Below are 13,287 nucleotides of genomic sequence, written 5' to 3' on the forward strand. Positions count from 1 at the left end.
CAATATATGAGGTGACCGTTAAGGCCCATGGACCTCTTGTTTTGTTTATAATCAAATTTTCTTAAATAATTTGCTCTCCATTTTAGTCAGAATGTGTAACTCATACAAAAGATTGGTTTTTTGAAGGATAAATTCATAGTAGGTATTGTATACTGACTACTGGCAGCAGAGTATTTGAGAAATGCTTGTTTTCCTGCAGGTAATGCAAGCTCCATACATACTTGTCAAAGAGCTATGGCGGAAAACTGCCCGTATTTCCCTAAGTTGGCATTATTGAAAAACGGAAAAAAATATTGATGAGTTAATAATCTTTAGTAGCAAAATTGCATGGAATATAAATAAAACCAATTGAATATGCATTTTTGAACTGTTGAGATATTCGGTATTGTTAATATAATACTGTAAATAAAGCCATATTCACTATATCTATGAAAGTGACGGGGTTTCACAGACTTAAAATAATACTTTCAATACTTTCCCATCCGAGGACCATCTTTTGAATAAACTTTTTGATTCCGTGATGTAATATGCAAAAACAAATCGTATGACGGAAAAGTGGTCCTCCTATGGGAAAGTGCTCAAAATCATGAAAAACTGGGTTGATCAAGTTTTTAAAACTGCGACAGATGTTTCTTGGTTTAAAGCAGTTTGTAGTTCCATTTTTGTCTTTGTCCGATGTAGCCTAATGTGTAACGCAGTTAGCTTGTGACCAGAAAATGTGAACATTGTAGGTTCGGATTCACATTCCGATACCCTTTTTTTTATTTATTTTTTTAATATTTAGGTATGTGATCATTTTCCTTCATTAAGTGATATATTTTTTTTCAAATCGATAGAACATTTTATTGATATTTTAATAACATACCTATCGATTTATATTCTATGGAATCATGTCAACAAATCCCTGTATGTGTGTACAGTACAGCTACGCTTTGTAGTTGAGACATCATTTTAAATATTTATGAATTGATTTCCCTCCAATTGGCACTAGTATTTTTATTCATTATCTTAACGCAAACAAACGATGCCGAAATACAAAGTATATGGGATTGTTGCGTCGGAATAAAAACAAAGGCAAAGCAAAAAAAATGAAGTGTTATTATCACAAAGATATTACCGAACATGCGGGAAAATTCATCGTCGAGGCCAGTCTCATTTGTTTTAAATGCAGGAAGACTGCAGCACAAAGTTAGGAGCGCAATACACGTGTAAGACATGCTGTTCGAAAATTATATGTAATTTTATCATACCAAGGTAAAGGAAGAACAAAATCAAGATGTGTGTTTTTTAGAAAACATGTAACGGCGTGACGTAGGCAGAAGTAATGAAAACTAAATCATTTCAAACTTGTTAGTAATGATTTTACGATCTTGTGTTTTATACAGCATAACGCGAAATACGCATTTTGTTGATTCTTTATCGTGAAATGCATGTATTAGTAGCCATGGCCTTGCATTCGTCTGTTTACAATAATCTATTCTTAGACACGGGATTCCGATAGATTTACCTGTATAGAAATACCCGAGGACGCGTCATAACAGTGCACGGTTGGAAGCGCGCACTATAGCGGATCATAGCTTTGGGGAAATAGGCATAGCAAATCGCCATAGCTTCGCATGCGCCCCATCTATATATAAACCGCGGCTTTCACCTCTGGAAAATGAAAATCATATCACCTTAAATCCTGGGTAGAACCCTGTTTGTTATATATAATTTTTTATATTGCCGTACTTTTAAATAATCTGTGGAAATTCTTGAATACAACAGAATCCATTGGAACAACAACAAGCATATCTGTGTCATCATTTCGATTCTGACAAACCACAATTTTTTTTTGTTTTTTTTTTCGTAGTGATGTATTCATGAAGTTGACGTCAATCACATGCAGAGACCTTCGGCGTGACTGGGCAGAAGCGCAGCCATTTCCCCCTTCAAATAACCAGCCAACCAATAGTACATGTTTCGGCACGAGGCTGACGTCAACCTCATGAAGTATACAAAAAGTCGCTCTATGACTGCGAAAAACTTTAAAACTCTTAAATGGCGTGTGTGTTTTGGAGGAAACGGTGACGTCTTATCTTCCCGAAAACACACACTTCCAAGTCTCGTCTTTTTGCGCTTTTAGGGGCAAAAAGACAAAACAACTAGATGACACAAATCAGACTACGTATGTAATGCTTGTTTTATTTTTTATTTCGAAGTTAATTGATTCAATGTCGGAATATCAATTCTGAATGGAGTCAATACCAAACAATCTTAGACACAAATATAAGTTTTGATTTGTATGTTTAGAAACGCTATACATGTACATTTCAAAAGCATTTTCTTCTTAGAGAGTGAACTTGTACTTTAAACCAAAATGATGTTTTGTTAAACAAAGTGAACTATTTCAACATTTTCAGATAAAGAATCCTGCTTTCCTTTTCACTTGTCTGTCCGCCACAGCCGAGGCCCTTATGGTCGGTGGTCTAGCGACCTTTGGATCCAAATTGTTGCAGGAGTTCTACCATGTCGACCTTACCAAAGCTGGTCTTATAATGGGTAATGGACTCTCTCTGTCCACCACAATATTGTAAAATATGTCTGTCACATCATTACAGCACCTTAACATATTTAAATGGTAACTGCAAAGAGATGTGTCATAATACAATATTATATGTTTTTTCTCCAAATACTTCCTGTTGGCAAAATGTTTCTTAAACGTCCATTGTTAAATATCGCATATTAAGGACAGCAATGACGTAATAGCAAACTGTAATGTTTATTTTACATCAATATTCAATAATTAACGTCATTGCCTTAGTAAATCTGGTCAGTAGCAGCTGTCTATGTTTTTTTCTCAATCGATGTTATTGTTGACTGAACAGGTCTAATTACCATTCCCGGATCTGGGGGAGGGATGTTACTTGGCGGATATCTCGTGAAGAGATTCGACTGGAAATTCCAAGGAATCATCCGGTATTGTGGTATATGTATGTTTATATGCATGTTGATTGCTCCATCATTTCTCGCGAGCTGTCCAAGTCAGCCGTTAGCCGGAGTTACTGGAAACTACAGTGAACATACTCTCCTTCCTAAAGATTTAATAAAGAGAAAGTAAAATGTGATGCCATGTAATAGCTCAGAGAATATCTATCACTTATCACATATGATAAAATGAACCGATGGCCATAATAACACTATTTGTCCTGCATAAATGTATTCTATATATACTTTTCTCTGTTCGATTGTAGCTCTCTCACTGGACTGTCGGCTGACTTTAACCGGGACTGTCACTGTACCACGGCCAGGTACGAGCCGGTCTGTGACGGTAACCATACTGTCTATTTCACGCCCTGTCACGCCGGATGTACGGCCGTCAACGTCAATAGTGACGTCAAGGTGCGTTAGCCAATCAGTATTCCCGCGTTATTTACATTGAAGATATTTGCATCATGAGTGATGATAAATTTGTAATGGCGACGAAAAAGGCTTTTATATACATTTCAATTAGCAACGGGTGCCTCAAAATTAAACCATGTTAATATCATAATGACATGGTTTATTTGAGGCATCCGTTGCTTTTGAAATGTCTATCTAAGTATACAGTGCCTTGTTCTTTGGTTGATTTCGCCATTTGACAACCTTATTCTAGAAAATATGCTTTATTATCATATACAGTTCGTTCAAAATTTAATTAAAGAAACATTAAAAAGCAAAGAAATAGTTTCAGAAAGAAATCGCAAATAATTTTTTTTATGACTAGTGCAGCTTACAAGCCATTGAGTTGTGTCTTTGAATGTTATAAATACAGCATGAGAGATGCCTTATGTATTGCATTCCTATACTTTATCTGGCCATTTGATATTTGAAAAAATGATAATCAAAATACTTGAAATCATCGTTAATAGATAGAAATCCATATCTAAACGACCGCCGTGTTCCAGTTCAGACGTTGATAACACACTTCACGGCATTGGCATATAAAAAGAGGTCAATATAAATGTTATTTGCTCGGAGTACATTGTTCATATAGGGTATTTTCTAACCATTCCATTAGAGTATACTTCAATTCGAGAAATGCTGGAACATGTAATTAGTCGGTATCTATTAAGGGTTTTATTTTAACCATCAGGAATACCTTAACTGTAGCTGTATATTGGAGGGAGTGAGTACGTATACCCTATCGTCGGAGGAGGAGTTACGGAGTGACGCGATAGGATGCTCCCATATGGACCAGTGTCCGTGGTTCTACGTATTCTGTGTTCTGTTATTCCTCAACATGCTGTTCACTTTCATGACCATGCCGGCAAGTACTACGGCAACATTCAGGTGAGACATATCAGCACATTTCATTCACTCCTTTTCGTTATCCGAATACCTTTATATCTTACGGGACCACTTTCGTTTATCGCGATCCAAACGGTTGGACCAGAGTTATTCTTTTATGAATTAAGTTCGGATCTAGAAGTTATGCTGCTTTCAGACGAGTCTTGACAAAGCCGTGCATAGCCTTCATCAGCATGTTCAGGTTTGCCAGGGTTTATACCAGAAAATGTTACATATAAGTTAAGATAGTTAAGATAGTTAAGATGATTCAGTGTTGGCTACGCCAAATACTAGACTGAATCAGTATTGAACATGTTATCAGTTTTTACGACAGGAAAAAGAACACAGAATCGTTTCTTACATTTTTCGTCTAAAATTGCACTGTGAACATCTGTGATAAATATATAGGCAAATAAAAGCTAGAATAATATACACATAAGTCAGCAATCAATTCTAAATCAAAAGGGAAGAGAGTGAAGATTATAAAATTAATTCTATAGAATGTTGTACAAGCACATTATCATTCCATATTCCGCAGAATTGTTTCTTTGAAGACGCTACGTTATTCGGATTTTACCTGTATTCTAATATCGGGTGTCGTTGACGTAGCAAAAGACGTTTTCCGTTCTGGATTTTTTTAATGATGTTCATGTTATTTGTTTTTGTTTGTTTATAAACTTTGCCCTCGTTTAATCGATATATCGTTAGAATAATATTTTTCTTTCCTTTTAATGACTCGATTTGTAAACTTTGTCAACTTCACAAAAAATCAGCAAGGACATCATATCATGATATACAAATTTGAAAGGGCTTCAATTACTTGACAGACGTGAGTGTATAGTACTGCATATACTCTTCACTGTAAATTTATCAACGCAATACAATTTTCCTAATGCACACATACTTCAGAAACAAATGTTTTTTGCTAGCAATATACAGAATGTAGTCACAGCATAATTAGTGCCAAACGCGCACAATAACGTTAATATTTATATTCTTGATATGAAAAGACTTTATTTCCATTTTGTAACGAGCTATGACCTTCTAAAACACGATCATTGACAACTGGTTTTCTATCAATGCTTTGCAGAAAAGCTTACATATTTGTCTATTTGTATTCCTGTACGTTATCAAAACACCGTAAATGTCAATGTGCATGAAACGTATGCGCAATAATTGACTTGATCATATTTTTCTGCAGGTGTGTTCAACCACATCAGAGATCACTCGCCATCGGGGTTGAGTTGTTGGTAGTAAGACTGTTAGGTAAGTTTATTATGTGTTAAGTAGTAAAGCTAGCCTTGTTCCATGAAAATGTTCATTAAGCTCGTATCAGACCTAACTAGCGTCACCCGTTATCATAATCTCTTTCTTACATCCTGACTACTTGACAAACACTTAGATATTCTAACCCTACCCAGACCCATTACCATAAACGTATACCATTAATTACAAGTATAGGCCATTTATTGCACCACACTCTCATACACATGAAAATGAAAATGGAATAGATTTAATTCTACGGAATATGACATGTTTTTTTTTTTAATTATATCACATCTTGATATACCAATTCTGGACGAATACTAACTCGACCGGTGTCAGAATGTCGGGCTGAGAAAAGGTTACATGTTTTTTTTAACATGGGCTCATCACAGTATATTTTTGGTAAAATATCACTATTTAATAGAAATCTACCATAATGGTTTAACATAAGTGTTTAATAATTTAAAACATTTTATCAATACCACAAGTGAAATTGAAATGAAAAAAAAAAGTACTAAAACATGAACAAAACACAAATAAACAAATTATTTTGGGCTTCGGTTGAGGCTATGATCATGTAAAAGTAACACGTATAGTCGAATAACTTACACCTTTAATACTATTAATGATGTTGCGATTAATTAATATGCCACTTCCGGTTTTGAACGTTTTTTATTGGCTATAAATCATGTCTTAAAATAGACCAGTTCTATATCTACACGAACAACTGATATCCCTGGTAAACTTAAAACACACTGGGTGGGTTTTTGAAGCAAATCAAAAAGCAAATAAGATCGTTTCAATTATCATGCTGTTTGGATACTAGTATTGTTAAGCCATTTAAAAAAATCCTAATAAGGAGAGACGTGGCAAAATTTTCATCTACCAAAATCTGTTGAAAAGCCACCGATGATTTGTTCATTAACTAAATGCCGTGTTTTGATTACATTACGAGCATTTGATATTAAATGAATCACCAATCAACAAACAGATGAGTACCTTAATTTCGGCATACAGTGTAACATTTAAATAGTTTGATATAATCTTCGTCAGGGACAACGCCAGGACCAATACTGCTAGGAGCAATAATAGACAGCGCATGCTCAGTGTGGCAGGACAGCTGTGGACAAATCGGATCATGTTGGACGTATCGGAAGTTCGATCTAGGCATTCGTCTCATGGTTTGGTTTGCAACGCTGAAACTATTGGGTGTCATATTTGCCACTATTGCATACAAAGTGTATGTGCCTCCCCCCGTTGAGGATATTGCTGCAAATGTGGACGATAGTTAAAAAGGTGGTTTCAACTAGAATGTAAATTGTATCATATATAAAACTCTGTAACTTATTAAGATCTAAAAGATGTTCGTCAATGACGAATCAAATGCATATTTCTAACAGTTGAATACTTACTTTTTTTTCCACCGAGAAATGACAACTGCTTCCATTGATTGTCAGAACACAAGGAATCGCCTACCTTCTATAGCTATAAAAATAAGAACTACTTGCTTGTATCTCATTTGACCCCCTGAAATTGAAATGGAAGACACCACAAACTTCCCTTCGTCAGCTTTATACTTTGGCTCGAATCTGAAGTATAATGGTTATCTGGCCACCTATTACCAAACACTGACAACGTGACGTCATTAATTTCACAACCGTTAACTATCCTTTCCTCAGATGTAAAATACCAGCCTCTCCTGTTAATGGAATATACATGTTATAATTAATTCGCTACTCTCCAGCATGTCAAAGTATCCGGATTTATAAGTTCGATACGTTGGCCAATACATCACGTAACCAATGTTATCTAGCGGAGCGACATTAACCTACACTGACCTGATTTCCAGTGATGATCTTCGACCATAGTTGCAGATATGTTTTTAAATTTTTGTTTTCATTTTTCAGGCAGAAACATACATTTATATTTTACATAGTAATATAAATATACACAAACACACACACATATACAAAGCATACATACATACGTACATACCTGCATACATGCATACATATATACATACATACACATATACATACATACATATATAGCATACATACATACACATGTACACACAGACAGAAACAAACATATATTTTACATAGTAATATAAATATACACAAACACACACCCATATTTATAGCATACATACATACATACGGACATACATGTACGCATACATACATACATACATACATACATAGCATAGCATACATAGCATACATACATACATAGCATACACACATACATATCATACAAACATACATATGTACACACATACACACACTAGGAACTGGAATACGTAGCAGAGAGGGAACGCTTATTTTGCACGCATAACCGTTTGCCTATTACCCCCAACATTCTCAGTAGCCTTTCAGTAGACTCTGTCGCAAATATGATAGAATCCAAGTTCACTACTGAACCCTCATGGAAACCAGCAAAAACATCTACTGATGGCGATTGCTTTTCTAACGCTGTGTCCCTTTCACTTGTTTGAAATGAAACTCTATCACCCCAATTTCGAAACAGAACGTGTCTAGAAATGATAACCATTAGAGAATCTGTTTTGAACCATCCTCGGCGTAGTAGTTACGCTTTGCTATCTGGCGAGGAAGCTTGTATGAGTTGTGCTGGCGAAGGAAATGGATATTCGAGTATGTCTTATCAATCTGATGATTGAATAATTGTGGAATCGACAAAAAAGTCACATCAACTCCAGACCAGTCCCCAAATCTCAAAACAAAATCATCAAAACGTCAATCTGAAACGTTCGACCAACCCAGAAAGAAAAAAAGAACAACAGCTTCATTTTCTGACTCTTTCGAGTCTATAAACAAATTTCAGTTGTTATCGTCATGTGATTCAGATAATTATGACACACACCAAACCACATTCAAACAAAATAAAACAAGCGTCCAAACAAAACATTCATTCTTCCTAAAAAATATTGTCAGATAGTTCATTTTCAGACTCATTTGAATCTAGACATGTGTTAGAAACAGCCGGCGATTCAAGTTTTCAGTCTCAGTTGGAACATCCCGACATTGTTAGTGATAGGACCAGTGTATTAAAGAAGGCACCAATATCAGGGAAATTTATGACAAATGAACACATAATGGATGTATTTACGGATAGTACTACAACAGCAAAGACAATACCGTCAGGTCCAACAGACAATGTGTATGTTGTCATTGGTATCTCAAGAAACACTGGAAAGGGTAGATCAAACTTTCCCAATGACAGGAGAGCATGGTGTTCTAAAAGCGGATCAACCGCCAATTCCAATTACGCTATAACTACAGAAAATAAGCTATCAACAATCTTTAGAAAAGATGAAAAGTTTCATGTAAAAAGACAGGTTAAGGGAAAAACAGTTTTTGAACCTTTTACTCCACAGCCAGAAAGATATGCATAGGTATTGCACTAGTCTTAAGGATGACACCAAATATAAGAAAATGGTAACAACCATTACACGTGCACCGCCCGATTTACAACATCTGACAACCATGGCATTGGTAGAGTATTCAGGGTAAAGAGTAACAGGGGAATCCCAGCCACATGGCGATTCCAAAACAACCAATAATTATGTCAAAACAGACCCTCATGTTTTGGATGATTGTGCTGCCCTAGCTCAAAATAAACCAGCCACTAAAGTGTGTTACCTCAGAGACAAAGATAACAGTGTGCTAGGTCCTCAATCAGCAAGACCAATTCGAGATAAAGTTTATTGAGACCAGAAAAAAACCCAAAAGGGTCCAAAGTTAGTTAACAACAACATAGCAAATGAGGTTTTGGCCGTCATTTCTCAAATTCACTCAAACCCTTCCATTCAAAAAGTTGAGCTAGGGAAGCACAAACTTCCAAACATCATATTATATACCGAGGAACAATTATTGGATATTAAAGCCAATTGTTTAGGTGAAGGTGCAAGTGTATTGGGTGTAGATAGAACATTCAGCTTGGAGAAATGTTTTGTAACTACAATAACGTACAAAAACCAATGGGTTGTGCACACATCAACAAAAGAAAATACTATTTTGTTAGGCCCCATTTTTCTTCATTTGGATGCGGATTTCAAAACACATCATTCTTTTTTCTCACATGTACGAGCCCAACTAGGTACTGGTATTGTCACAATTGGGAGTAACGAAAAGCGTGAAATGACAAATGCTTAACATGACAGTTTTCCAAATGGAAACTTTTTGCTGTGTACAAAACACATTAAAGAAAACTTGAAAAGGTTCCTTGAAAAGCGCGGTACATCTCTGAAAGACAGACAAAGCATTTCTAGTATCATTTTTGCTGAAGACGGTATTGTCCACCACCAAAAACAGAGCTGCAGGAAAAAAAACAGGCCATCGTCGACGGTGCAAGTCCGGGAAAACAAGATAAAATGCCACTTTCATGCAACCCATCAATATTTCGTATTTTGATTTAAATTGTAGTGCACTACCCCTTCGTTGATAACACATATAGTCAAAATGCATATTTTTTTTGTCTCAGTTTCCGCGTGTCGGAGCCATACTTCATGGTAATCTAGACATAAAATTGCATTTCAAAGTACGACTATTTATCTGTACTGATCTTTTTAATCTTAAATAATATGTTCTTTTTAGTATTTATGTATATTTATAAATAATGATTAGATCAAAGTTATGCATATTTTTGTCTCAGTTTCCGCGTGTCGGAACCATACCTCATGGTAATCTAGACATGTAATTGCATTATTTATATAGTAAAATTCTTGGTAATTTTAATCTTACTTCGTAACAAATGTTTTAGTTATATATTTTTAATTATGTATTCGTTTTATTTAGAACAATCAGTAATTGTGAAATATGTTTATCTGTGAATTGTTTTTATCTATAAACTATACATATACTATATCTTTCTAAAACGTACTGTGTTACCTTACTTCTGAAATAAAATATGTACGTAAAAACGTCTTTCGTTTATTATTGTATTATACATACAAATTACATTGGACAGATATTGAAGTCCTAAATCCCGAAACCAGTCAAGTGCATCTAAACATGCGTGTTCATCAATGCTAATCAATGAAGTACATTGCGTCGGGACAATTTCTTACGGTATTCCAATATACCAATAAATACGAGTTACTTCCCCTTAATTGGTAGCATAACTCCGGGTTTTTTTAAAAAGAAAAGACTTAAGCATTCGTCTTAGATCATTAATTACAATAACATAGATTTGAAGGTGTTTTGGGGTAGTTTTGGGTGGATTTTTTTTTTTGGGGNAGAGAGTGTCATCTTATTTTCCTTGTTCAAAGATGTCCTATTGTATGACATGCGGAAAAACTAAGGTAAAACTTTGACCGAAAGTTGGTTTCTGGAGGTACCAAAAGGGGTAGGGTAAATCACAAATATAGTTTGCTGTTTTTAAAATGAGCTTAAAAACCATAATATTACCATTTCCAGGCACCACAATTTTGGATAACTTTATCATAAACTTGTGTAAAAAAGAAAACTATTTTCAGTGCTTATTTACATACGTATTCTTGTTAAGAAATATTGATCAAAATTAAGTCGCAATTTTTTACATTCGATGAAAAATAATCAATCATGTTATGGTTACACCTGAATGTCCTAGATATACATTTTTTATGCAAGTTTAAAATCCTAGAAACTATCCATTTTTAGCAGCTGTATATATTAGGTCGATTGAGCCATTATAGGTGTATTGACCTGCAATGGGGCGATGGGACACATACCATGATAACTGGGGCACATAACTAAGTCCAACAAAAAATTCCACTTTCTTTCCGTTGTGTCTATTTCTCATCCAGCGCAGAGCTCATCCATTACACGCTAGAAGGCGGGACACAATGGTGGCATAACAGACAGGCGGAGTTTTCGAGGTTGTACCGGAAGTAAACAAAGTGGACTAGTTATAAAAGATATGTCAGGAGTTTTTCGGATATGTCCTCAAAAAACCCCAAAAAAACCATATCCATGCACGTACTGAGGTCGATAAAAGGCCTCTAGGCACCGGACTTCTTCTTCACGAGGAAGACCCGGGAGTAAAACCCTGGATACCACCGGTCCGGTGAAAGTTCCTCGATTGCGCCCTTCGCGATCATGGCCTGAACCTCCGACCTGAAAGACTCCAACTTTCCCGGATCGGAAGGAGAAGGGAAAAAGATAGGCTCTCGCGGCAGAGGTGGATCCCGAAGGAGCGGGATGCAGAGACCCTTGGACACAACACCTAGGGCCCAACTGTCTGAAGTGATTTCTTTCCACTGAGGAACGAAATGGTACAGCCGACCGCCTACTGGCAAGTCCGGAAGGGGCCGATCTAGCCATTCCCAAACCACATCGGCGGAGCCTCCCGCGCCCAAGGGCGTGGGAGCGGCGACAGACAGTGGACAAGAAGTTAGCAAGACAAGGAAGAGTCAGGAACCCTTCCTACCTCTGAAAAATTTGGCTCTGCCTCGACCCCTATGGGAACCCCTACCGCGGAAGGAAGATTTCCGACGTAGTCCGATAGGAAACGCCGACTGGCAGTCCAGAAAGGACCGACAACCGGCCGGCAACAACAAGGTGTGACATGACACCCGACAGTAAGGCCATCGCATCAAGATGTGCCTTGCAAATTGCCTGGCTGAGGCGCTCCATCAGTCCAGCCTTGTTGGGGAGCTGCTCCACCGACTTGCAGCTCGCAGCCAGCAACGCAGAAGTAAACCAGTCTGCGTAGGACAGAACATGGAGAGCAAGTCTAAGGAGACGCTCCAACTTAGAGTGCTCCCTAGGCCCCATCACAACCTGGTCAACACAGCGTCCCGGCCACTTATCTAGATCCCTCTCAAGTTAAACGGAATTAGGGGCCAATACTGGGTCGTGGATGCGGTACGTATCTGCAGCTAAATCTGCGGCGATATCAACAACCACGACCTGTAAAGCCGAGAGGGAAAAAGGCTTGTGCGCCTTGCTCACCTTCTGCTTTTATAAAGCGTTGACCTGAGCGAGGGACGAAGCCACGCCTCGTCCCCCCGCAAGAGACCTAGCAGAGGCCGAGGAGGCAGATGCTAGGGGAGGCAACATGCTCTGAAGGAGCGAAGTGCGCTCCGGGACGGCCGAATCCGAGGAAGGGCGTTGGCAAACCCCGTCCCCAGAAGCTTCATTACTTCTGCACGTAAAGTGCGAAACGAAGCCGAAACCTCTGGAGGCACCGGATCAGCATCTCGGGGCCGGGATTGGGAAACATCGGAAGGGCCTTCCGAGTCCAACCCAGACGAATCCAACGACTCCAAATCAGAGTCAGAAAACTCGCCGACTCTATCCTCATCCCGAGTCTCCGTAAAATTGGAGCAACCGGGAGAGCCCCGAGGAACGTCCCTCTCATCACTAGGAGAGGCATCCGCCGAATCCACCTCCATCAACGTCACCCTCCGAGGAGGGGTGCGAGGAGGGGAAAGAGAACGTGACCTACCAGAAGGAACTATCGGGGCAAGCGATAGTCCCTGAGAGACAGCAGTAGCAGGATCAAGAGACCCTGGAACCTGCTGTAAGGTAGGAGTTGACGCAGGACAGCGGAAGTTACTGGTAGACTTGAATTCCAAAATAGGAGCTCGAGACAACGCAGCACGACCAGCAGCCCTAGCATCACGCGGTCTCTGCCTGACAGAACCGGCAGCAGAAGCTGGCCGGGAGCGCGAACGCTTACGCGAACGGCTCGGTGGCGGATGGAGGGGGG

At 38.2% G+C, this 13,287-nt stretch overlaps 1 protein-coding gene across 1 annotated transcript; it reads left to right on the plus strand.

The window, feature by feature from the left end:
• The first annotated feature begins 2,407 nt into the window (after positions 1-2,407).
• Positions 2,408-7,485, plus strand: LOC110447023 (solute carrier organic anion transporter family member 4A1-like). Its single transcript, XM_021492423.1, has 6 exons — positions 2,408-2,541; positions 2,868-2,958; positions 3,234-3,381; positions 4,115-4,311; positions 5,510-5,574; positions 6,628-7,485. Exons 1-6 carry the CDS (start codon positions 2,457-2,459, stop codon positions 6,864-6,866), a joined length of 825 nt encoding a protein of 274 aa, XP_021348098.1. The 5' UTR covers positions 2,408-2,456; the 3' UTR covers positions 6,867-7,485.
• The last annotated feature ends 5,802 nt before the right edge of the window (positions 7,486-13,287 follow it).

Source organism: Mizuhopecten yessoensis, unplaced genomic scaffold, assembly GCF_002113885.1.
Source record: "Mizuhopecten yessoensis strain PY_sf001 unplaced genomic scaffold, ASM211388v2 scaffold3135, whole genome shotgun sequence".
Classification (NCBI taxonomy): Eukaryota; Metazoa; Mollusca; class Bivalvia; order Pectinida; family Pectinidae; genus Mizuhopecten; species Mizuhopecten yessoensis.